The following is a 23,951-nucleotide window of genomic DNA, read 5'->3' on the forward strand; positions in this document are numbered from 1 at the left end:
CAATCTTTCAAAGGTCGCTAGCAAAGCATCATGAACGACTTGCTTTTCGTTTTAATTTTACTTAATATTTTACAGCCTTAACGACACCGACGCACATTTAAAGGTTTTGAAAAGAAATAAATAATTTTATTTGGGGTCTCGGTATAGTAAAGTCTTCCAGCTATGGGTCGACATTTTAATCTGCAGTCTGAGGGGCTTAAGCCTTTGATTTGATATAATATCGCCTATTGGTTTTCCAATAAGACATAGATGAAACTCTCTGTTTCAGATTTACGTGAAACTAGCATAGGTAGTATTATGGTACTAAACACAACGAGCGAGATCATTTGGAAAAACATCTTAAAATAATTTCACTTCGATATAACGCTTTGAAGGAATTAAGTAAGAGTCCGGCTATGGTTCGGTCACTTGTATGGCCTCACACTCGCCTTATGAGTTCGGAATAATCATATCTCACTCTCTCTTAAATATACTGACAAAATCGACCTCTTACAGTCAACTTACAAAGAAAGTCTCGCGGTCTAGTTACACATCAATCAACCGATGCGATGATAAAGTTGGGCCGTACATCCGTGGACCGTATCATGAAATTACACGGCACGTTAAATTGGTGTCATAAAAATATCGTACACATTATTAACATTCCATTAATACTCCATGGGTGCGGGGTAAGTCAATGACAACCAGTAATCAGTATCGGGTTAACCAAGTACTGGATTGATTAGTAGGTACTACGGATAGGCCGTTGTAGTGTAAAACGCTGGTACTCAATTGCATTAAATGAGACTGAAAGCCGGAACGGTAGGGTAAAAGCTAGGCAGATGATGGGGTCAACCAACTCACACTTACCTTATTCTATTTGACTAACTAAATGAAGAGAACCTTCGACCTTTAGAGAGTTCAGATTTTTATTCTGAATTAAAAATGCTTATCAGCATCATTTTTAAGAGGCTGTTCGCACGCGCATGGGCTTAATCAAGCAGAGTGAAGGGCACTTCGGATTACTTCGATCGACCAACTTTGCCTGCGAGTCAGGAGGGCGCTTATTCTGGTAACGGCATAGAGATTAATAATCTCTGGCAAGAACCACCGCACAGCACAGGACAGGCACCTCTCTAAAAAATTGACGTTTCAAATCAAACAAATCATCAATCAAATTAAAATTACAATAAAATAATATTTATTTATTTTAAATCAATTGGAAAACTAATAATAACTAGATTAGTGCACAAAAATATACATGCATACTAAATACCGGTCTGCAAAATTCTAGATAGTTGTTCTTATAATTTGACCATGCTGAATAAATAAGTGTGAGAAGAATCATAGCTCACGATTATTCGTTTAAATATAATGAATAAGAAGTGATAACAAGATCTTAGCCGGTGACCTGCTACGCTTTTGGGAAAAATACTTGGGCATTCCATTCCATCATGGACCAAGTCGTGCTCGTCGAGTTTGAAGCTGCAACTGATAATTTATATCCAGCGTTATTCCAGTGCTTCACTATCATTTTATGCGGGTGAGTGATAACCGACTTACATAAAAGCGACAACATAACTGAGAAACAGGAATTTTCTACATTCTGGTATTCACCAATTCATTTGAAAATATACCTTCATAATAAAATTTATTAAGGAAAAGGTCTTATCTTTAAATTTAATAATGATTGATACATTTATATTGTTTTTTTAACTTATTTATTACCAAATGTAATTTTATTTAAATGCTTTACTTATATGCATTCCTTGAATCGAAAGCACAGAAATAGGGTAAACACAGGAAAAAAGCTAAATTAGGGAGCATTTTCTGGTAAAACTCACACTCCTAGTAGTAATAATATTGTGTAACTTTAACTCTTGCTCAATATTTTATTATTTGGAAACCTCATGTGTATGACTAAAGCTTAATTTGAATTTAATTATCAAGAATTTTTTAGGAAAATGTCTGATCCTTCAAGTTATATTTCCTCATGATACATATGTTTAATAATACATTGTATTTTAGGTACATAGCAGGCCGCCTCAATGTGGTCTCGGCAACTGAATCTAAAGGCATTGCCACATTTGTGGGTACTTTGCCTTACCATCCCTTATATTCCTATCGCTCGCTCAGTTAGACTTCAGCACAGTCAATTGGACGTTCCTTGGTGCGATACTTCTGGCTAAAGGCTTGGTATTCTTTGGTGTTATGTTAGTCACAATGCTGGTCTCCAAACCACTGAATTTGGGAAGAGCAGGAATATTTGCAATTTTCTGTACACAAAGTAATGACTTTGCTTTGGGATATCCAATTAGTAAGTATTATTTTTCTGCTATCTAAATGAGTTTGATCTGAGGCAGTCTGCCATATATCAACATTATTTTGTGTATAAGTTTTATCTCAATAGAGTAGTGCTTAACTGTATTTGTATTTTTCAGTTCATGCATTGTACCAGAAAACTCATCCTGAATATGCTCTGTATTTGTACTTGATGGCACCGATCTCACTTGCTATACTGAATCCTATTGCTTTTGTTCTAATGGAGATCAATAAACAGAATGACCAAACCCCAGTAATTACAATTGAAGGTGAATCAAAGTTGTGTCGTTGTAGTATGAAATTGTTGAAGAATATAGCAAAAGGCATTGCCTTCAACCCTGTGGTAGTGATGACAGTTTTGGGTATTTTTGGTAATGCTGCATTCAAACACCAACTTTCTATTTATGTAGAAGGACTTTTGGAGGTAAGTCTGAGACTTGGGATATATTTCCACCAAAAGTATAAGAACCTTTCTCAGTTTCTCATTGTTGCAGGTATTTGGACAATCTTTTGCTGCAACAGCGTTGTTCTTGCTGGGCTTGCGCATGGTAGGACAGATACACAGGCTACGAGGACCAGCCCTGTTGCTGCCATGTGTATTGATAATGGTTAAACTGTAAGTTATTCATTTCATCCATAGCTTTAACTAGCTTCAGTTTCACCTGCTTCCCATAGAAACTACTACTTTAAAGTACCCTGGATTTAACAAATTGGCTATCTAACACTGAAATATTTTTCAAATAGGGCCAGTAGTTCCTGAGATTAGCATATTTATCAAGACAAACTCTTAAGCAGCAAGGTCTTACAATATTAGCATAGATAAGCATCTGTCCATAAAGTATGGCAGACAGCACATTAGTAAGATAATTTGTTGATAATAATTCAATTAAAAGTATTTTCACATGAATTTTGTAAATGTCAAGGGTACCTCAGTACTATCTCAGGTCTTTGGCCTGTAAGTATCATGTCCGGTTGGGTTTTGATGTTTATTAGCTAATGATATTTATCTTATAAAAAAACATTTATTTTATAATGTCAATTCAATATTAATAGCATAATGTATCTGAGTAGAATAGACATGAAATTATTATAATGATGGTAGTCAATTTTTCGCTAGTTTATAAAAACCAGTAAAGTAAGTATATAGTAAGTACTGATAAGAGTTCAGTGCTACATACCTATTTAAGTTTATAAGCATTGACTGATTCAGTTATGATTCACTTTATTGTGGTTTCATCAATCAACACGAACTCTGACCTATATTGAGTAATGTGATGAAGACAATTAATCCTTACTACATTGTTGTAAAATTATGAATGTAAAAGTGAGTATGTTTGTTTTGCTTTGTGGGTAAAACGGCTGAGTCGACTGAGGTGAAATTTAGACAGTGATGTTAGGCTACTTATTATCTGAATACCAAAAGTTACTGTGCTCTGGGAAAGAGTATTCCTGAAAATCTATATAAATACCAAAGGAATGTGAAGGCTATACTTGGGTATTTTTTAGTATCTTCTATAATGGATAATCCTATAAAGCCGTTCGAGGCTAGTTGAAGATGTTTGTGTGCAGTCACATAATACCTACATGGACATAATATGACTACTTCATTTCAATTCTTATGAAAACGAGAACATATTTATGCTCTTATAATCTAATGGAGATATTTGCATACATAGATATCAGACATGCAAATAAAATACAGCCATTACTATTAACTCAATAATATTGTCAATAAATGTATTGTCAATATTATTGTGTGCTATATATTGTTCAATAATATTGTAGATTATCCAGAAATTCAGATTTTCACGTCAATATCGGGGAGGCAGGGTATTGTCAATCATATTGACGTGGGCGCGCGCAATATTTTAGTTCATTTATTAGATTAAAGTGATTTAACTCAGCTTTTCCTCATCAGTCCTTAATCCATCGTTTCTTTTTGATTGCCTTTTAGTTAGAAAAACTAATGCAACGACTTTCTTTACTGACTGTCAGATTGTTGGATTGATAATATTGTGTAGTGGGGATCATTTTATTGATGAAGATATTGACAATCTTGCATTGAAATATTATTGATGAGCCTTACATTATAATGAATGCTGTCTTTCATATTATTGTTATTTATCTATGAAACTAATACAAGACAAACATTTTGCATACCCACTTGTATTATTGTTAGTTGAAGAACTAGTTTTTTGTAGTATATTAAATGTAAATTTTATTTTGCAAAATTGTTTCTGATGAATGAGATGAATAAAAATAATCGCAATCCAAACAATTATATGAGAAAATAAATAAATTCAAAATTATTTATTCAAACTTGGCTCCAAGACAGCACTCTTTGAACGTCAGGAATTTACAAAGGCAGTCCCAAAACGCCCACCCTTCACCACTTCCTATGTGTTTTGCTGGGAAGAAGAAGACTCTATGTATTAATGCATCGAAATTACAATTTATTACAGAATTGTCCTGCCAGTAGTAATGAGGAAAGTGTGAGCGCTCTCCAGGCTGGAAATGACTCGGAAACCCTATCCCTTTCCACTTATGCCTTCTTATATGGAACAATACCTACAGCGCCTGCAGTCTTCGTCTTTTCCAACTTATATCAATTGGAAATCGATTTGGTAAGAACCTTTTTCTTACTTTACTTTTTAACCTTGTATGGAATGCTATGTAGGTCGGTCGCGTGCCGACTGCCTTGTCTAATCAATCAGAGAGTTAGCGGTAAAATCTATGACGATTAATCTATTAGATTCTGTTAGACGCTGATTAAATTTATTTTATCGTTGCTACGTGTGAACGACTAAAAGGATTAGACACTAATTACTAAAATAATCTTTGTTGAAATATTTGAGTCATTGGTCATTTAAATGACATTGTTATTTATAAAATTAAATAATAATTAACAACCGGCTACTTGCCTTTAAGAATATGTAACGATAAATTATTTTCAAAATATTATCTTACCTACATGTATTTACTTACCATATTTTTTAACATGAGAGCTTTTGGTTAAAGATGAGCAAAGAAGAGTTAACTATTTCATATAAAAAATCTTATAGGATTTATTTCGGTATAGGCACACCATACATTAGTTCATGACCTGAATCCCAATTAGAAGACCATGTAAACACAGCCAGTCAAAGCTAGATCTAAACATAGGCTCAGATATAATATAAGTGTCGTTGAAAACAGTAGGAACTACTTTTATTTCAGATGGCATCATCCATGGTAATTTGCACATTCCTGTCAGCCCCAATGATGTTTATGTCTGCGCAAATGATAGCTATAAACAAAGACTATGCTGATCAACTAAAGAGGTTTGGCTTCGACCTCTCTATCGTGTCTCTGGTCGCCTCGATCTGGATACTTTTTGTATTCATCGTCACTAAGAAGTATAAACGCATGCCGCATAGATTGACGCTCTGCTTAATTGTGTCTCAGGTAAGAATAATATTTATATACAAGTTTTTCTGCATTCATGGACAGACTTATTTAATTACAACTTGTTCGAAGTTAACTTCTGGTATAATAATAATCGGATGCAGTTTAGAAGTATATACCTATTTAACATAAACCAACATCGTAATATCTGAACACTATTCAGAGAATAAAACAATTTAAAACCACTCAAAACAGATAAAACTCTCACTAACTTCCCGAAACCAAAGATTTAAAATGTAGGTTCCCACAAATAGCAATTGCATGAGAATTAAAAACTGATATTTTCATGTTTTCAGTTGTTGCTGGCTATAAGCGTGGTATGGGGCGGGCCTTTACCAGGGTACACGCCATCTTGGCACGCGTCCGTACAACAATCCCTCAGAATATTCAGCATGTACTCTTGTTTGCTGTGGACCGCTATGCTCTCCGTTGGCTGCTGATGTTACAGGTAAAGGGTTTCATTTTAATATTAGAGAACCACTTGTAGGATCTGCAACGAAAATCATCAGGATACTTTTAAAGTAACTTTCTGCAAAACTTATTATATTGAGTAGGTAAACTGGTATTGTAAAATATACCTTGTGAGTGTATATTACTTACAAGTATCTGGATACTTGTTATGGTCCATAGGATACAACCCTGACATAGTTCGACGAGTGACAGGATAGAAACCACGCCTAGAGCCTTAGATTTCTATCGACAATATATTTATGTAATAAGTATTATTACTTGATATGACTCAATTTCTTCTCGATTTCATTATTATTATTTATACGTTTACGGCTAAGGCCAAGCTAAACTTAGTTGTATCTAACACGAGTTTTAGCCGTAACGTTGATAAAATAATCATCATATTTGGACTGGCCCAAAATTACAATATTTTTTACAAAAGTTGCGAGAGCGTCAGTTATATTTATTCCGTTGCTTTACTTATCAGCAAAATAATCAGCTTATTTTATAATGCATTTACACAAATCTTTCGATTTTTATTTATTTTTATTTTGTTTTCCCAGAGTCGTGGCCCTGTTTCGTGGTAACCCTATGGCCGGTGTTAGGGTTCGTGGCGTGGGGCGCTCCTATCGTCATGGTGGTGGTGTTGCTTGCCACTAAAGGCACCGGCGATCTCGACTGCAAGGCTACCGATGCTATAAGACTGTGTCTACTTGTCTTTTGTATTACTGGTATGTAGGTATTCTAGGTTTATGGAACTCTTTTTGTGTGTTGTGGTAAAGTCCATGTCTTGTTTCGGCTAAGCACTTTCTCAGATTTCAGAAAAATATACCTCTTGAGCCTAATTACTTTTCCTATCCAAGTTCTCCGTCCAAACTGGACAGAGAAACCAGCATGTTCTAAAAGTCCACATACTTTTATAACAAAGATTAAGTTTAAATATAAATATTTCTTCATCCGTTCATCATATTAATCGCCAATCTCCAACTTTATAATCATTAAAAAACTCTGAATATTAGAAAATAAGGCTTGGATATCATCACTTGTCTTGTGCATATTACCAGTAAATATTAAATTGTTTATTGTTACAGTGACCATGGGATGTCTGACCCTGTACATAAGATTTAGACGGCGCAGCGCTCACTTCGCGTCGCTGTCCGCCGACTTGGCGACAACTTCAAGTCCTCGCGAAGAGTCCACGAGTTTGATCGACAACGCCGAACCCGTTTCACAAACGCAATCTATATCTGCCAATGGAAATGGTAAGATTATTATTTTATGTACAAAATAATAATAAACTACTTCCACGGAAAAATCTATGTTTCGATAAATGCTATCTAACATTGAATTTAAATCGCCAGTAGTTCCTGATTCTTCAGCTTATAATTTAGTATAGAAGAATAATAAAAGTAACAGTCTTGTTTATTTGTATTTGGCTATGGTCGGAAAAAGTGGTCAGTTGGCTAGTCGGAAGTTTGACTCAATTAAATAAATACCAACTTTTTGTTTTCTTTATTATTATCATGTGATTCAAGCAAAACCAGCTTAGAATACTGTAATAATACTTCAATATATAATCCAAGAAAAGCCAGCAAATATAAACATAATAGTTTAATACATAATTTCAATATTTATGATTTGCCAGGGTGCTACGGAACTATTACAACAACGCCGTCACCAAACAAACAATGTTGTTCTGATGATCCCAACTGCGAGAATGGATTGTCTTCGTCCATGATATTGAAGACATTGGTGACGCCAAGTAAGTTCTGTTATCTCAATATCAACTAAATTGTAACTAACTAAAGTATGAAGCTTATTTATTTTCACATCAGGAGTGCGTGATGTTCTTAGTAAATAATTTTGTGACAATTTGACCCCAATTCGTGTTTGCTATTTAATTTCGGAACTCGGAACCCTAAAGCTGTGTGCAATTTATTTTATTTCAGCCCGCGGCTTCACCCGCGTGGTGTGTTCATAAAGCAGCCCATGTATCACTAGGGTGTCACCTATCTACCTACATACCCAGCCAAATCCGTCAGCCGATAGCAAACATACATCCATACATTCTTTCACATTTAATTTTATAATATTAGTAGGATCGACTTCTTAAACAGTGGTTCTGAACATATATGTTTATTCATATTCAATGTTGAATGCATGTATTCAACAGGACTGCGCTTGTCCCCGTCAGAAGCACCGCTGTCCCCTGGCGGCGAGTGCCAATACCTCAACGAGCTGACGGCCGCCGCCGCCCTGGGTTGCTGCCGCCGAGCAGACGCGCAGCCGCGGCGGTCAGCTGCTTGCATACCGTTCTCACTGGTATACAGCCTCAGCATGTTCATAGTAAGTAAATATGTATCTTTATGAAAAGCATTAAAATTGTTGTCAGATAAGCGGTCTGTTCGCTTGTAAAATCGGTATTCTGACCATTATCCGTTGCCTGGACCCGCTCTAACATGGCTGGGATAAAAGTCCACTATTTATGGCAAGCATTATACAGATACATATAACCTTCCTCTTTAATTACTCTGTCTATTAAAAAAATGAAAATCATTTTCTTACTTTATATTTACTTACAATACACATATACTACTACACTTTATTCTGTCTATACAAAACGATGAGAAAAATGAATAATAAACCAAACTAACTCATTATGACACTTCCAGGGTATAACATACACGACGTGGCGCATGATGTTGAAGGACGAAAGCGGCGTGTTCGTCGAAATAGAGTTCCTAGACATAGTGGCGAGCTATGGCCAGGCGTTAGTCATGTTCATACTGTTTGGACTCGACCCGGAGGAAATATTCATACCCGCTATCCGGTTCGTCAAGAATAAATGGTAATTATTTGATTTATTTATCTATTCTGCTATCTAGGTCTATATAAACACATAGAACATACAAAACTAAATTTGTATAAGTTTACTTATACTAAAGGCCGATTTTCAATCGCCAGATAACAAGTTATCTGAAGAATATATTTGACATTTTGTTTGAAACTGGTAGAAATTAACAGAATATTTTAAAATCGGATCTAAAACTAATGATGGATTGCAGATTATTACAGATATTGAATAGTTTTATCTTAAACTATTCAATTATAATTCAACAAATATTAATATTTTACATTAAAAACAGGTATGGTGGTGACACAGTGGTACTGCCGTCCGTAGAAGACTTGAGCTTTGAGACTAAACACGTCTGCGACCAGTTTATTACGCATCACCTCGAACGCTGCAGGGAGGCTATTGCAAAAGATACCAGGTAACTAATCTCGTTCATATCAGTCTGTGCTGTCTGTGAATCAAAAGTCATTGATTCAAAGTAGACTGACAATCAGCACTTTTGAAGGTCAAGTTTATAAAATAAATCCCCCAAAACGCTTTTCTCCACTCCCACGTTTTTGGTGGGAAGAAGAAATGGTGGAACGAACTTCCGAGTAACACAATTCAGTCTGTATGGTTTGAAGAACCGGTTCTATACATAATCAACTCCTATTTTATGTGCCTGTTTAGTCTGTTTTTTCCTCAATAAAATATATTGATTAGTATTTAATATTCTCATCCAAACAAATGGATTACTGGAAATTTTATCTGCGACTTTTTAACTTGTAACTGAATTTATCCAGGTGGCGTATGCGCACATACAGAGGCGTATTCCGTGGTTCCTGCCTCGTCCGTTGGCTGATCAGCTGCGGCCTCGCCAAAGACGACCACGAGGCAGTGCAGTACGGACGACACTTGCTCGACGGACGACTCATATCGCACGTGAACAACGCACATCATTTCACTAACTCACCGCTACTCTACACGTTCAAGTAAAACTGATACATCACATAGTAGAGAGCAAATGGAGTGTTATAAGGAGGTTACCGGTTTTTTGTGCAATTGACAGCTGTCAGTTTTCAAGTGAAAAATATAGTGTTGTTGTACTGACTGAGAGCAACTGTCAACTGCACAAAACGGTCATGAATTTTAATACTTTTAATGTAATTATATAAAGAGCATAGGTACGATGTATTTCCAAGTTCCTTTAACATAATTATTCTGAGTATATCACTCCATTTGCTTATAACTCGATGTTTCAAAAACGCGACCTTGGCTATGCTGAAACTGATATATTTCTCAGGCTGGAATCTAGTGTTGTAATATTATATATTTTTACTGTATACATACTTAAAGAGTAAATGCTACTGTACTTCATACATTAAAATTATAGATCTTAGTAAAATATAGGTAGATTACTTTCTGTTCGGCGATTGTACTGATTAAGGAAAATGTCGGAAATAATGTTTAAGTCTAATTTATATGTTGCAAAATTTGGTGCTTTTTTACGAATCATTTTATTGGTACAAACGTTTCTATGCTAAAGTTGACCAAAAATTAAGTTATTGTTTTTTTAAATGAAGTTGTAAGACAACATAGAGAATGTTTAGTGATCTTATGGGGCTTGTGGTAATTTATAGACAGTTAAGTAATTTAGTTTTAGTTCACATGATTTCTACATTATGATCTCAAAGACACAAAACCATTTAGTTATAAGTGATGTCTATAGAAATACTTGTATTAGTTTTTGCAGTATGTATAAGTGGAAAGTATTTATTCAAACCACCCATTATTTTACTTTTGAGCTAGCCACTGTTCGTACTCAGTTTTATATTTTCAACCAACTTTCCAAAAGAGGGGTTCTCAATTCAGATGTTTTATATACATATTTTTTGCAACTCTTAAAACATGCGGCCAAATTATATACTAATTATAATGCATCGAAAATATGTTCAGAGTTAACCCAGTGGGGCCAGTGGCAGTTAAATAGTGTTTCACTTTGTGGTACTTAAACAACTGAATGTAATTGACTTACGTCGTATAAACTCTTATTTATCAAACAGCTTACGTTAGTTGCCTAGTTAAATATTTTAAATAAGGAACTTTACCGTCTGTGTTAGTGAGAATAACATGAACAAATAGATTTAATCATTTTATGAATCTTTACGATTCACGTATAAATCTGTAGGTGGCATTCGGTTTTAGGGACTGTAATTTAATAAGTATATATTTACTTTCATTTGTACAACCCAACTAGCATGATTCTCCGCCTTCTTTTAGGCCTACTTGGTATATCAGTTGTAACCCTTTGAAATGCTTGATACCTTTCTTGAAATGGTTCACTGTCTTTTGGCCACATAATCATGGGGTTTGGGCAACAAATGATAAGAAATCATGTCTCGATATGCAACTGAATGCTACCTTCAGATACGACATTTTAGAAGCTAAATAATTTACGCGCATAAATTTTTGTGATGTTAGGCTGTTATTGTTTGCCCTTGTTGTAGTAATAATAAGAGAATATCATAATCAACATAATGGTCATATAAAACCTATTTAAGAATAATCAAATCTATCTTATATTGTTTGTATTTTCTGATTGAGCATAAAAAAATGTTAAAAATATATTTGTTGCATATACTGAAATTATAGTTTTTTTTACACCATACTACCCCAACATCCTCTCATTCATCTGGAGGAGTTTAAAAAGTACCCAATTTGAATAAAGGAGGCAGATCTAAGATCTTTTGATGAGACAGAGATGATCTCTGAGAATTAAACAAAAACTTAAATTGTTTTTTTTATTCATCATTCTCCTGCTCTTCATTGTCATCACCATCATCTTGCTCTGGTGCCTCCCACCAAGTCAACAGGCCTAGGCCAGGCTCATTGATCCCTCCTACTATTCTGTAAGGTGCTACTGTCTGTATTGTGCACTCTGTGCCTGGGGGCCAGTGGGTAAACTTTCTTCAAAAGCTTCACTTGTAATGCGAAATCTTATTGACTCTCCTGCAATTGAAAGGTTTTATTAGGTCAACCCATTTTGAGAGTTGAGTCATGATAGACAGTGTTTTCTTGTCTAACCCATTACTGGGGGTTATAACAGGGTTGCTATTACATAAAATAGTTTTCTCAATGGCTTTGGTGGCACTTAAAGTTTTCTATTTAAAACTTAAACTTGTGTTCTTTCTTTTTAATTTATTAAAAGATGAAAACTTGTGTTTGATTGTTTGTTTTGGTTGTAATGAATAGGCTCAAAACTACTGGACAGTTTTAAAATTCTTTCACCATTTAGAAGCTTCATTATGACAAGTAACATAGGCTAAATTTTATTATTTACAGTTTATTTTTGCACTTCCTGAAACCTCGGAAAACGGCTATTTTAAATAAATTGTAAATGGAATAAATAAGATGAAGCAAGTTACCAGAGTCCATAAACAAATCATGTTTCTCTCCATCTTCTTTTGGATATTCCCACACCCAAGCCTGATCAGTTTCATCAAATCTAGACGGATGTTGTAAGGCATTCACTGGTATTAAGATGTCATCAAAAAATCCTAGAGTCACTGAAATAAAAAGGGTTATTTCATTCGTTTTGTAAGCAGAAATGTAGTTATTTATAGCAGAATACTAGTGGCCTGCGGTACGTGTTTTTCGCTACATGTAAAGTCCACCATTTTACTTAACATTTGGTTTGGATAAATAAGACATTCTTGAGTTATAAATTACAACGAAAAGTGGCACTAATTTTTCTATACATAGATTACAGAAAACAGTAACTAGAAATTAAATGTACATACCATGTACACCTTCCCGGCTACAATTTTTTATCTTTCCTATAAGTATTTCTTCAACAATAGGTCGGAATACAATATATCTAAATTTTACTTCAGTGTGAGATGAACCATCTCCAGGAAATATATATGAATGTCCAATGTCTTTGATGTCAAATAAAGCTATGCATAATCCAACATTTAATACTACCTGTAAATCAACCAAAACATGATACGATTATGAAGCATAATATAGCAACCTCACTTCATAATAATGATTTATCCCAAATATTTAATGATCATTATATCTACACCAGCAAAGTATTTATACGCTTTTTGGCTGTAAAAATAGGTAAATGAGGTTAGAATCATACTTACTTTATTTGCTAGTTTCCTATTAAGTAATGTTGTAATAGATTCCGTTAAACTTTGATGGAAGTGCTCTGGAGTAATTCTGATTACGTCTTTCATTTCAGCTAGCACAAACATTTTGTTTTGAGGATATTATCCGCATTGCAATTCAAAAACAATAACATTGGCGGTATGATTTTGTCGATGTTGGTATGTTGGTAAATTGACAGTCTTGACAGTTTGGCCTGAGTCTTTGTCTCTGGCAGTATAAGGTGATCCCTAGACGATCAATTAAATTGAGCAAAATTGACTGAGGAGGCTATTGAAATTCCTCTATAGCGATATCGATAGCCAAATGATTTTTAGCAACTACATTGACATATATTCTAGCGATGACAAGAACATCCATACAAATAATTTACATATGTCGTCTGTTGACATCTCGTTGACGTATTGTGACATGTAGTCATCCTCATTGAATTGCTGAAGTGTCGCTCGTATTTTGCCTACATTTTCATTACTAAAAGTTTATATCTAAGTGAATTCAAAATCATGTAATATATCGTTTATTTATATCTAATTGAATGCAAAGTCATGTAATATTTCCAGGAACTTATTTTTAGAGTTTTAATATTAATTACAGTGTTTTTCTTAAGAGGGCTATCACAAATTTTCGCGAATTTAATTATTTTCTTGAAAGTAAGAACATACCATGACAAAGTGAAGTCTGTTTTCATTGATATTTTACCTACTGCCAGTTTTATGGCACATCTGTTTCTGCACGATTTTCTTAATCCATAATTTAAGATGGCGGGCGGAACATTACATATTGTAAAATTGAATTATAAATGAAATGTATGATATACAAGCGTTGTAATAGCATGAACAGCGTGTAATTTTACTAACTTGACTCTCAATAGTTTATATGTGTAAGTTTATACCTTGATATGTATTTTCTATTTTATAATTGTCGTTTCATAGACATCCATCTGACGCAGGCGTCAAAATCGCTCTGATTTGCCATTTTGACCAATAGTCTGCGCAGTTCAAAATAAGCTTACGAACGTTCTATCTAGTACGTAGTACATATATATCGATGAGAACTACAATCAGATAAGCATGTCATCTCATCGTCAAGTTGATATGAACTTCTGGTGGGTTCTATTCCAGTTACAGTTTAGTTCCTTGGTTAGTTTTTTGTCAAGACAATACTACTATTATTTTAGCAGGTTGGCAGTACATGACAGCTTGCTGTCAAAGTGATCCTTGATTTTGATTCCCTATAAAGTTACAGAAAAGTAGCGATATTAAACTCTCAAAATATCGAAGACAAGTGCTTGTTGTTAATACAGCTTCCTAGTGAAAATCTGCACAGATTTTGTATAATTAGAACAAACAAAGACAGCATTCAGCGCATCTGCTAAGAAAATATGCTGGGTATGTTTTATCAATTATATTTCAATTGCTTCATTAAGTACTATTTACCATTGTGATTATAAAATGTGAACTAATAAGAAGTTTTGATAACTTAATTTTAATGCAATATCTAGTTTGGTTTGTGATTGTTTTTGCGTCTGATTGAAGGTAACAATAGAAGGGACAGGTCGCCCTTGCGGAGCGACACTGTCGGCCGCCGACGCGAAATAAAGAATCAAGAACCTACGAAATCTGGCGATGATGTGAACAATGTTATGAATCCCATGATGATGACTAATGTATCCACAAGGTAACCACAACACATTTCACTATCTATCACAATAAATAGTTTGTAGAAAGTTTCAGTATTTTTAAAGTAGGTAAGTTTCTTATTCAAAAGATAAGATATCCCTGAGTGATATGCTTGTTTTATGTTCCATATAATTCACACTATGACTACTAGAGCCAATCTTTATGTAACATAGCTATTGTCTAACACCTCCCTTGTATTGATACACATACATAAATATTGGTTCTATTTATTCATTTGATATATCAATGAACTTTAGCAAACATGATGATGGCTGGTGGAATGTACCCAAACATGATGATGCAGGGAGCTATGATGGGTGGGGGCATGATGCCTACTCCAGGTATGGATATGATGTCTGGAACAGGTATGGACATGGTCCCTCAACCAACTATGGATATGTCAGCTATGGGCGGACAGGGTATGGCACCTGCCGCACCTCCTGCTATGGACATGGGCATGATGGGTGGCATGATGATGGACCCCTCCATGATGGGAATGTATCCTGGCATGACTGGAGATATGTCAACTATGCAAGACAAAAAATCCTTTTTAAACATGCTGGCTCATTCCTCCTGATTCTAATGCACCTAGACCTCTAAGAAGGTCTAAACCTCCTGGATGCCGAACAATATTTGTAGGTGGATTACCAGACAAGATAACAGAAAGAATTCGTGAGAGAGATTTTGAGACTTATGGCAGAATACACACACTAAGATTGTCTAAGAAAAACTTTTGTCATATTCGTTTTGATAGAGAGGAGTGTGTAGATCAAGCTATGTTGATATCTGGATACTGCATTAAGCTAATTAATTTGAAAGATAAAGATGATATGAATGAGGATGATGATGATGAAAATTCACATTCCACTACTGGCTGGTTGCATGTAGACTATGCATTGGTGAGCTTAAATCTTATTCAACTATTATTTGCTGTCCAAATTTAGAATACATAAAATTAAAACTCACCTTTTCAGAGCCGTGATGATCAAAATGACTTTGAGCCGACAAAGACAAGCTCTGAGCTCAACAAGTACAGATGCAGCATTTGAATGCTCAACAAGAAATGGCGAGCCGCAGTATAAGTTCATATGGTTCAGATACACGTAGAAGAACACCATCACCATCCAGAATACAACCATACTCAAATGCAGCTATGGTTCAATTGGCAGAAAAACTCAAAAATGAAGAACATTTTTCAACAACTCTACCGGTAAATTACTTGCTGACTTTAAATTACTCATCATTTAATTAAACTAAAGCTTCCATACTTTAGCAATAAGTCTTTAATCAACCTTACCATTGTGTTCTATTTATTTCAGACATTGCTAGCTTGGTTAGAGAGAGAGAATGCACGAAAAGAATGCAAATCAATTTTATTCCATGATACAAGCTACAAACGCACATATACGCAGGTTGTATAATGAAAAATGCAGGCTGAAGAAGAGTTACTAGATTGCAAGGCGTGTCAAGAATCACATAGCTACTGTGATTGAACAACGTAAGTTGGCTTGAACATTATGTCATTGAAATTTCGCCTCCGTAACTTCTTTACTAATGAGCAATGAGACATAATTGTCTAGTCTGACATTCTTTTATATTACAAAATAATTTCAAGGTAAGAAGGTCGCAATGTTCTCGTTTAAGAAAACATTGAAGTAGTAACTAAAGAAAGTACATTTTTATTTTCATGAGAATACATGCTGAATGTTCTAAGATGCTGTTGAATATTATCTTCAAGCATTTTAGCAATTACAGTCTGTTTATTCTCCAGTTAATTATGTAATACAATTGTTGCAAAATGGTCTCTCTATATCGTCGGGTAGTCAATCACAAATGGATCGCTCAGGTTCACCAGATGTCGTCCAGCTTTACCATTAATGAATTGGAACTCAATCCACGCAGCGCTGAGGAACTTGGGCGCCGTTGTAAGTTATTTATGTTATGACAATTTACTTTTAACATTTACAATTACACTCATTTTTCTTTTTCAATGTATTCTATATGATTGTTCAAAAATAAATTGTCATAACATGTTGGGTACTTGTGTGAAACGACACAGTAACATGTCTGACGTTACACGTGTGTAACGCGAGATGCAGCGCGTGCGCAACACTGTCGACTGTCGTGAGCCTCGCATGTGATAGGTAGACGTATAACGCTCCAAGCGACTGCGACGTTAAGTACAACAGTGTTGAGCCTGGGACGACCGATTGATCGAGACATTACGACGGTATGTTTTGGTCGTGAGACCAAAGTCGGATCTCTTAACATAATTTTGTGAACCTCAGTCGAACAGGTGGCGAAAGTGTTTGCCGCGTCGTCCCATCAACGTGTATGGGATCACTTCACCAAACCGCAGAGAAAAACATCGAGACGTGGCAGAAAATGACACAGGTACTACTAATATGTACCAATTGTTGATTTGTTAGGAAACAAACACTATGTAATTGTTGTATTCACAAAAGTTCGTGATAACTCTTGCTGTTCACTATATTATTGTAAAACTAATATAAGCTGTAAAAAACACCTTACTGAAGTGAGTATCAGCTTGAGGAACTGACCAACAAATGTGGTGCAATAGTGTAATGAAAGGAGGTAATCTAGGTGACCGAGAAGACTGCAGTACAGGTAAACAGAGAAAGGAATCATGTGGTAAAGTATACAGAACTATTTCCTTATATTTCTATCTACACATGAATATAAGTAATCACACCATTAGTAATTTAATGTATGGTTATTCATTCATTCTAAGCAAATAAATATCTTCCAGGAGTTTAATTCACTGAAGGAAGAATTCAATGAGAAGTTCTTTAGCGAGGATGGAGAGTTTAATGGTTTCAGTAGGTCATCAGAACATGGTAATGAAGATATTCAACAATTAAAGGTAATACATGTTTAATTAAAATAATTTCTCAGAATTACTAAATACTGTCAAAAATGTGAATAATAATGAATGGAATTTTATATTTCAGCGTGAGAATGAGAGCCTGCAATTTCAATTGGAAGCATATAAAACGAGGTTGATGTTATAAAGGCTGATTCTATGAAAGAGATGGAAAAGTTTAAGGCTCAGTTCATAGCGCGGCAAGCTTTGCAGGGAGCTATGGACAAAATGTAAGTATTTCATCATCACAGTTATTGGTTTTCTGTTTAGAGATTTGTTTTGTAAACCTTTCATATATCTTGTTCACAAAAATATCTTACTTCATAATGGTGAAGGCAAAATTGACACTATTCTATATGCTAATACATTTCAGCCGCCATTGCCGTCGCCGATCGTGAAGCCACCTCCGCCGCCGCCGTTGCCCGAGGATCTGGACTCTGCTGTGCATCTCAAAGAGGCTGTCGAGGCTGGCTGTGGGAAGCCAAACTTATTGGAGTCATGTCCGCTTTCTTACAAGTAAGTTATTGCTGTGTTCTTTTGTACCGCGGTAGTCGGTTAGAGTCCAAAAATTGGATATCGAAGATTTGCGTAGTCTTGTATACCAATGGTCTTACGAGCTTCAGCTGGGACTACAAGAAACTAGAAATAAATGTGGCAAATACTATACGGTGTAGGAACTCTTCAGGCTTCTATTTTACATTTACTATTTGAGTACCTTGCTCTATAGCTGACAATAAAATATAAATTCAGGTACATCCACAAGGGGCCAGTCTGGACTACGTGGTGTCGTATGTCCGCGCCATATTCCCGCACGTCTCCCAGGCTACAATACACCATGTTCTACAAAAACACTGATGTTTTCAGAACGAACCACAAGCGGCGTTGGCGCCAATATTGAACATCGTTGGTCATTCATTGCGTTCAATAAAGAAGGGCTTCCACTTAACTAAACATAGAGATGAACTCTCTGCATATCATAGTAATTATCTGCGTTCAAGATAAAATTGAAGCAAGAACAAATAATACTTCGTCATGTACAAATTGATGTCTGAATGTTTAGCTTGTAATGACTAGACATTGGGTTATAAGCATGTGCTTATACATATCACTTTAATTTTGCAGCATTATTGCATATTTTTTTATAAATCGTGCATTTAAATATGTCAGTCTTGTATTTTGTGGGAATGGTGTAAAACTAAACCCTGATATATTTATAAAAGTTAAAATACGTTTTTGGGAATAAAGAATGGGGTATTTATTAAAAACGACATGAAGTCGTGAAAGCCAAATCTCTGTAGAAATGTTGAGAAAATAAATCTAAATTCAGATTATAACAAAGCTTTCTTATAATCCGTTGTCTAGGTGATCCCCAGCAATTTTAAGCAATCAAAATTGGTAAAGAGATACCTAACCATTTTAGACTGCAGACTTTATTATATTATATAATTTCAAACCATTCAAATGTTTATTTTTCCAACATATGATTAGTAAAAGTTAGATGATCAATTAGATTTTAAGTTCTAAATATAGATTATTAGTAATACCTGCGTAAGGAGGCATTTATGTGTGATACATTAAAAACTTAAAACAAATTTCTTTTACAATAGATGGAGGAGAAGGTAATTAAATTCCAAGGGATAGGTAGCCAACTTATGTATACTCTTTGTTATTCTTTATGGATGGGACTATTGTAATGATGCTGAAATAGGCTTGTAAGGCAAATAATGAAATAACCTAAAATCAAAAATATTGATTATTTTGTCATAAAATGACAGATAATACAAAATAATACCTTTTACGTCACAGTGTCCTGAAAATTGTAGCAACTTGTGACGTCACACTCAACTTAACACGTATATCTTAACAAGTTCTGATCAATTTAAAAAGAAAAAATACGTATCGCTTAATTTTGGACAATCTACAAGACGGACTAATTATTATTTTTTAGGAAACTAGCCTATTGTATCTTGTAAGGCAAACAAAATAAACCTAAATCCATGGTTTGGTTTCAACAGGTCAAAATACAGCCTGTTGCGTTAAAACATGTATGATAACAAGTTGCTGTTAAAGACTGGAAAATTTATGTGTCTTATTATATCAAAATATTGTCTATCCACAAGTTAATATAGTCTAACTACCCAACAATAAAAATAATAATACCATTGTTACGCTGTGATTACATTTTGATGCACCTGGCCCTTTAAATGAAAAACTACAATTTTGCAGTACCTCCATCTTTTTATGTTATACGACCACCACAATACTAATTTACCTACATTTGGTTTCAGAATAAATAATGTAAACAAATAATAATTTGTTTTATTTAGAACTACTAAATAAGCATGCTGTTTTAATTCTCATTTTTATTTGTTAAACATGGTTTAGGTTTCTGTTTTCTGTTGTGCCTGCAGATCGTTGATAGTCTGCATATACTCCGTAGTGGCCTCTTCAAGGTCCCGGTCATTAGAGGTTGGATCAGTTTCAACGGCTGGTTCACCCGCGTTCCCGCCTTGACGCATCTTCAATCTAAGTTCGCGCATCCGAGCTTCTAGAATACGCTCTCTTTTGTTCTCGCGATCTAAAACCTGAGAGCAAACATATCGAGCAGATGGAATACCCCTATCTAATCATTTGTTACGTGTCGATAAAGCAATCAATTGGAAAATTACTGAGTCACATTCATGATTTGTTGCAAGGTCTCGAGTTGCTATGTAACAAACCGTAATACTTACGTGAGTTAAGAGTTGTTTATCATTTTTATCTGCCGTTCCAAGATTTTCGGACAACTCAGCTAAGTATACTGTTCCTTTGCTACTGCCGCATGCTACTAAAAGACCCTAAAATATATAAGTATTGATTAGTACTTTTATTGGCAATAGTACTTGATGTTGTGTTCCAGATTATACTAACTCCTTCATGCGGACGCAGGCGCAGCAGTGGTTCATCGCATACTTGTGCAGTAACCAATGGAGCGCTCCTTCTCCGTAATAAGTCCCAACACGACAGGCAACCATCCCATTGTGTTACCAGCAGCAATGAAAATCTATCGATGGTACAGCACGAAATAATTAAGGTACCTAATATTCTTCATCTAGTTTATGACAGGTGTTGATTACTTCCATAGTTTTAATCGCTTTCTGAAAGGCTTGTATGAGGTAGCTACTAGTCTTTAAAAGTGAGACCTCATGATCATTAATGCAGGAGGGTCTTTTTGCACTAATTCTACCGCCTAAATTTTCATAAAATATGTCAGGTACCTAATAGGGTTCCAAGCACCATCAGTCAGTTTAGTACGGTGGGAGTAAGTCCATAGAATAGCCGATTCGCGGCAGTCTTCGCTCAAACTCGAGCTGTCCAGTCACCCACTGTTAGGAAGTTTTAACAAATGTCGGGTTTCTTTGCAGCGCATACACAGGACCAGATGTGCCTCGTACTGAAATATTACACGAATTTAGTATAAAAATCCCCGAAACAATGTCGTTTACTAAAACTTGCCTTTGTTGGAAGTTTTTCGACGGAATTCTTTCCTTTTCGGTTACCTCCTATTACTAATCCAGTTTCTGTTCCTACCATGAACCTGTCCAAATGTATTATATTAGATGTCTTTAACTTTGTCATATCTAAGTCATGCAAAAGTTCTTATCTCATTTGTACCTGTAGGAATTGTTGGCTCATATTCAAGAGCTGATATTCCAATCGCATTATCAATGGACTGTGTATCAGTTACTGATTTTACAATATCAATGATCATGGAGTCTGTTGGCTCACTCATATTCCGAGTATCCCACCTGAAACAATTATAAGATTAACTTTACGACTAAGCGGGTCTTCGAAGTTTGTGTATGACATTTTGGAAGGTGAAACAGATATATAACAACACCATCTGGTGATGAGGAGAAAAATTCCGCTCCGATTTTGGAATTGATAAATAGTACGTTTCTTGCTATGTCACGATGTGCAACATGGGGTGGGCAGACTCCGGCAGGGTCTCCACCTTTACGTGTGTCCCACCAACCGACCTGCAAATATGAAATAAAGTCATTACAGCAGGTTTTCTATAAATAAAATCCTGACGGAGTTTCTACAGGGGATATATATATTAGGGATGATTTATATTAGGCCGGGCCGTGTCCGGGCGTGCCGTGTACGTGTCGTACGGGGCACGGATGTGATCGTTACATACATTTTGGCGAAGGTTATATTACACAGTACAGATCGTAGCCCGTCCGGGCCACAAACGACGCTCGTGTTTAGAATTTCGTAAAGCCCGGACACGGTGGCCTAATATAAATCATCCCTTATCCGTATGGCTTGTCTTACCTGACCGTTCATCATCCCTCAATTAGATATGAGGATCACGAGGATTGTAAATTAGATCTAATAACGGTTGTGGTGGCCTGATAACCAGCTCTGGAGCATTTGCGTTTTCTGCAACGATTAAAATTTGATTCTAAATGCAACTAACACTAACAGCCCTTTCACACGGCAGTCCAGTTTTGCGGGACCGGCATTTTACTGTATCCTGCAAACGAACTACGTGTGACAGCGTCCGTTTTGGGATTGCCGCTTTTACTAGACGAGCGATCCAGTTTCAAATGACAAAACCGAATCATACAAATCGACGGGAACAGCATTTTGCAGGATCCTGCATGCGGTTTCTCGTGTGAACACTAGCATATACTATCTTTTGCGATCAAACGGGATCCTGCAAAAACGGTATCCTGCAAAACTGGACTGCCGTGAAGGGCCGTAACGTAAATTGACTTATTGAATTTGGAAATCATACCAATGTCCCAAATATAAGAATATTGAGGGTTTCTCGAATTCCCTCAGCTCTATGTCGGCGTGAGCTACAGCTAACTTGGCTCCTCCATCAGCTTGCCGACAGAGATCGGATGGTCGTCTGCCGTCGGGTTCACGGTACACGTTGACAGTGTGACAGCCACTGTTTCTCAACCGGTGGGATGGCCGGCAACTCGGTACAGTAGGTCTCATACATATCCACTGCATTATTTTGAAGTATATTGTGTTCCATACTCTGAATTGTAAGATATTTTAGCTGTTATTATTGTTTATTTGGCGGCGCTTTTAGGATCATTAAAACTTACATGTCCTAAATGCATAACAGCATGAACATAAGCGTCATCCTTTTCGATTTTACGTCGATATCTCTGGGTTGCTTCGGGATCACTCATGTTAATATCTTTTGGCCAGCCTCCCTCTACGTGGCTTATGCAGAACTTGTGTATTCAGCTCTTAATTAATCCAAAATGATGAATTGTTAGTTAGGATTAATTACCTATTAACTAAATTAAAAGTAACAAATAAATATGATGTAATTAATAGTTATCTCTGATTTTTTATTGAATAATATATTAATGTCTAATCAAGTATATAGATAAGAAATATGGGTAGGTACCTATACTCATTCAAGAGATAAGGCACATTCAAACAGTACATTGAATGCCAAACTTAAATGTAGTTATTGATATCTTTAGGTAGGTAACTACTTATCTCAAATTATCATGCCAATAACAATTTTACCTACCTCACAGAATTAACCCAGTGTTCAGACATAGTGCATGTATTTTGTATGGCAACATGCACCGGATTTCGCAGAATGTAATCTGGATAATGCGCCGGGTTATTTGGAATGCTCACTATCAGTTCGGGACCGCTATCTTCGAATAATGTTTGTCTTCCAAATTCTTTCCTGCGTTTTTGTATTCGTAAACCAGTTCGATTTTTCTGGCTTTTCCATGATTTTGAGATCACCGGGGCAGAGAATGTACACTTCAGCACATGTACAGTTTACTGATAGCCTTTGTTTGATCGATAAACTCAGGTTACCAAGCGATATGCTAATGGGCGGTCTTCTAAACAGTTTATTAATCTCAAACAATATTGCGTCGTATGTTTTGAATCTTAGTTGACTGATAAAGTATTACAGATAAACTCTTCAGTCTAGACGCGTGGGGCCAATAAACTTTTCATTCCATTAGTATTTTTAAACCCTATCTGGAAATTTGGCTACCATGGTTGTATTGGAAGTAATGTTTTGCTAGTCTTCAGTTACGTAAACATTGAAAGATATAAGGTAAAATAATTTATTAAGAGGAATTAACAGATTACACTGATATAATCATTCAGTATAGTGGTATGGATCTGCTTGCGTGGCTCGCCGACT

General features: G+C 35.7%; 3 protein-coding genes and 1 pseudogene across 3 annotated transcripts; 2 read left to right on the forward strand and 2 right to left on the reverse strand.

Annotated features, from left to right (window-relative positions):
* Positions 1-1,096: 1,096 nt before the first annotated feature.
* On the forward strand, positions 1,097-10,111 carry LOC135117563 (lysosomal cholesterol signaling protein-like; annotated as a pseudogene).
* A 1,706-nt stretch (positions 10,112-11,817) lies between these two features.
* Positions 11,818-13,357, reverse strand: LOC126056715 (DNA-directed RNA polymerase III subunit RPC8). Its single transcript, XM_064036904.1, is given in 5 exon segments — positions 11,818-11,981; positions 11,984-12,037; positions 12,454-12,594; positions 12,829-13,012; positions 13,180-13,357. Coding segments are annotated over 5 exon segments (642 nt in total). The 5' UTR covers positions 13,291-13,357; the 3' UTR covers positions 11,818-11,829.
* A 1,202-nt stretch (positions 13,358-14,559) lies between these two features.
* LOC126056957 (ecto-NOX disulfide-thiol exchanger 2) lies at positions 14,560-18,616 on the forward strand. Its single transcript, XM_064036996.1, is given in 11 exon segments — positions 14,560-14,589; positions 14,737-14,878; positions 15,138-15,426; positions 15,428-15,779; positions 15,855-15,879; positions 15,882-16,090; positions 16,200-16,222; positions 16,224-16,378; positions 17,651-17,764; positions 17,853-18,280; positions 18,515-18,616. Coding segments are annotated over 8 exon segments (1,074 nt in total). The 5' UTR covers positions 14,560-14,589; positions 14,737-14,865; the 3' UTR covers positions 17,659-17,764; positions 17,853-18,280; positions 18,515-18,616.
* A 1,441-nt stretch (positions 18,617-20,057) lies between these two features.
* LOC126056965 (dynein axonemal intermediate chain 2) lies at positions 20,058-23,910 on the reverse strand. The gene is given in 20 exon segments (XM_064036970.1): positions 20,058-20,349; positions 20,497-20,601; positions 20,675-20,807; positions 21,022-21,106; positions 21,109-21,144; positions 21,147-21,185; positions 21,188-21,197; positions 21,260-21,344; positions 21,421-21,553; positions 21,633-21,783; positions 22,085-22,103; positions 22,105-22,192; positions 22,551-22,591; positions 22,593-22,711; positions 22,713-22,802; positions 22,873-23,000; positions 23,003-23,019; positions 23,313-23,487; positions 23,490-23,512; positions 23,897-23,910. Coding segments are annotated over 20 exon segments (1,695 nt in total). The 3' UTR covers positions 20,058-20,145.
* Between the last annotated feature and the right edge of the window lie 41 nt (positions 23,911-23,951).

The sequence above is a fragment of the Helicoverpa armigera genome, chromosome 11, assembly GCF_030705265.1.
Source record: "Helicoverpa armigera isolate CAAS_96S chromosome 11, ASM3070526v1, whole genome shotgun sequence".
Taxonomy (NCBI): domain Eukaryota; kingdom Metazoa; phylum Arthropoda; class Insecta; order Lepidoptera; family Noctuidae; genus Helicoverpa; species Helicoverpa armigera.